This window comes from Terrapene carolina, unplaced genomic scaffold, assembly GCF_002925995.2.
Source record: "Terrapene carolina triunguis isolate 2854851 unplaced genomic scaffold, T_m_triunguis-2.0 Scaffold227, whole genome shotgun sequence".
Taxonomy (NCBI): Eukaryota; Metazoa; Chordata; order Testudines; family Emydidae; genus Terrapene; species Terrapene triunguis.
The window spans coordinates 3,744,871-3,747,604 of record NW_020664578.1 but is presented as its reverse complement, the minus strand read 5'-3'; the positions used below and the strand labels follow the sequence as shown (position 1 = coordinate 3,747,604).

Sequence of the window (2,734 nt, the reverse complement as noted above, 5' to 3'; positions counted from 1 at the left end):
GAGCGGGCACATAGTCCCTGGGGAATTGGGGTCACTATGGGGGGAGTAGGTGCATAGCCCCTATAAGATTTGGGGTTGCTATGGGGGTGGAACGGGCACACAGCCCCTATAGGATTTGGGGGTTACCTTACCATTTCTGCTTGTCTCTTCTTCCTGAGCCAGAACGAAGAGGATCCGGGAGCAAAAGGACGTTGTGTTCAAATCCTCTTCCAGCCGTGCAGTGTCAGGCGACAGCCACCGCCCCTGAACCCCACAACTTGCCCCGACTCCTCTGCCTCGGCCCCCGTGGGGCAGCGACACAGACACCCCAGGGGCCGGCAGGCCTGGAGACGCGCTAGGCAGTCTAGCTGTAGGAGTAACGCCCATGCAGCCTCAGGAGGTTTCCCTTAGGGGGTTACCTCCCACCCAGCCTGGGGAGGGCACACACAGCCACCCCCCCAGGCACCGGGGCCCATCCTGCCTGGGGCTGGGAGTGACTCACAGCTGTTCTCATCGGCTGCCTGCTGGGTGGCATCTGTGAGACGAGTCAGTGGGTCTCAGCCCAGTCCCCGTCACACAGCACAACACAAGCCCCCGTCACACCAACCCACCAGCAGGGCTGGTACTAACCGGACCCCTTGCCAGCAGCCCAGAGGTCTTGCATACTAACCCCCCCACCCCAGTGTACCTCTGCCTCAAGGCCAAGGCCCATGAGCAGGGCAGTGGGGGCCAGGGAGGGGAAGTTTGCTGTGCTGCTTACCTGGGCTGTACCTGCTCTGTGGTTTAATTGGGTGTTAACCATACATCTCTTGCCCGCAATGAACCCCCCAGCGCAGCCTGGCAAAGCAGCAATGCGGCGTGAGGGCACCGTGCGTGACACACTGCCATTCTCCCTGATGCTGGCGTGTTGCAATGCAGAGCGGGTGTGGTGCATGGCACAAGGACGCTGTCTTCCCTGACACCGCAGCTTGCGGATCTAACCTCCCCAGGCTGAGCGAATCCAGCAGCCCTCGCCCTGTGCCAGTCCCACCTATGTCCCTGCCCCCGGGCTGTCAATGCACCGGGGAGAGGTAGCATCTCTGGTGCTTTGCAGCCTGCTAGCAAACGCAGCAGTTCGGGGCAGGCAGGGTTGTTCTCCCGATGCTGGTCTGGACACAGTGGTTCTAACTGGAAATAAAACGCCTTCTCAGGCCTACCACGGAAGAGCCCCGATTCCCTTTGCTCTGCTGGGATTCAGGGCCAGCTCCTCAGCGGGACCAGCATAGCTCCGGGGCGCCCAGTTCTCCACCGCTGCACACCGCAGTGTGAACTCAGGCCCCCATCCTCAAATTGAGGCTCCTAAATTCTACTGATTTCAAAGGCCGTTAGGAGCCTAACTTACTTTGAGGACCTAGGCCAGGAAAACATAAGGTCACACAGGGCCAGTGGGAGAACCAGAAATTAAACCCAGATCTCCTAGGCTATCTCCCTAACCACTGGACCATCCTTCCTGGAGGCTGTCCCTAACCAGCCATTTGGAAGGTGCCAGCATTTCTAGGAGTTGGATGCAAGCATCTCTGAGCATCAGGGCTTGTCTACACACAAAAGCTAATCTGGAATGAGGACGGGTCTGAATTGAAAGCGGATTAACTATTCCTGGTTAACTCCATGTGAGGACGCCCTTAAACCAGAATAAGAGTGCCAAATGGATTCTGTTCTGGAATTACTCACCCCATAGACAAGCCCTCGCAGAGACTTGAACTTTTACCAAGAAATTTGGCAGCAACGTTTGCAGCCCCGCAGCCCCTGTTCTTCATGCAGGCCCAGAATGAGTCCGTCTCCCCTCTGGCAGGGAAGAGATTCATCAAAGGCAAATGGATCCTGAAAAAAATGCTCCTGTATGAAAACCCTTGTTAAAAAATAAAAGCAAGCGACCGTGTTCCTTGAAATCCCAGCACAGTCTTCTCCGAGGAAAGGATCTGGAACAGTGTGCGCAGTTCTGGTCTCCCATGTTTGAGAAAGATGAATTCAAACTGGAACAGGTGTTGAGAAGGGTGACTAGGATGATCCCAGGAATAGAAAACCTACCTTAGGAGAGGAGTAGCAGCGACTGGTTAGAACAGAATTCAGGGAATCGAGCCAGGACTCCTGGGTTCTACCTGTGGAGTATGGATTGCTGGTTAGAAGAGGGTGTCAGGACTCCTGGGTTCTATTCATGGCTCCTCCATGGACTTGCTTGGTGAACCTGGCCAAGTCGCTCCAGCTGTTGCTGTCAGAGCTTCCCCCTCTCCAAGAAAGGGTTCAAACTAACCTACATCCCACTAAAAAGTAACAGAGGGTCCCGTGGCACCTTTAAGACTAACAGAAGTATTGGGAGCATAAGCTTTCGTGGGTAAGAACCTCACTTCTTCAGATGCAAGACATCCCACTGTTCATCCCTTAAAGCTGCAAGGTGCTTAGAGATCCTCAGGGAGGGAGGAGGAATTACTTCCTTTTCAGCATACGGGGCAGTCTCTCCTCTCCCTGCCCCGGCCTCCCAGCCGCTCCACAGCCAGGCCTGCCTATTTACCCATTGTCCCTAAGTGCTGCCCTGTCCAGCAGCACAGGGTGGTTGGCCAGGGTGTCCCTGCAGCCCCCTTTCCCTGCCTGGGGCACAACCCACTCTCCATCTCCCCTCTCTGAGCCATCCTTTGCTGTGCAGCTGGGACTAGCATCCAGAGCCGGGCTGGGGTGGTTGGAGCCTAGGAGGATCACACCAGCCTGAACCAGGGGCTGG

At 56.1% G+C, this 2,734-nt stretch overlaps 1 protein-coding gene across 1 annotated transcript in view; it reads left to right on the top strand.

The window, feature by feature from the left end:
• The window catches only part of CA14 (carbonic anhydrase 14), a 12,522-nt gene extending 12,275 nt beyond the window's left edge, over positions 1-247 (top strand). The window contains exon 8 of the mRNA XM_026656242.1: positions 159-247. Coding sequence (XP_026512027.1) covers positions 159-247 — 89 coding nt within the window. The remainder of the gene's footprint in view (positions 1-158) is intronic.
• The last annotated feature ends 2,487 nt before the right edge of the window (positions 248-2,734 follow it).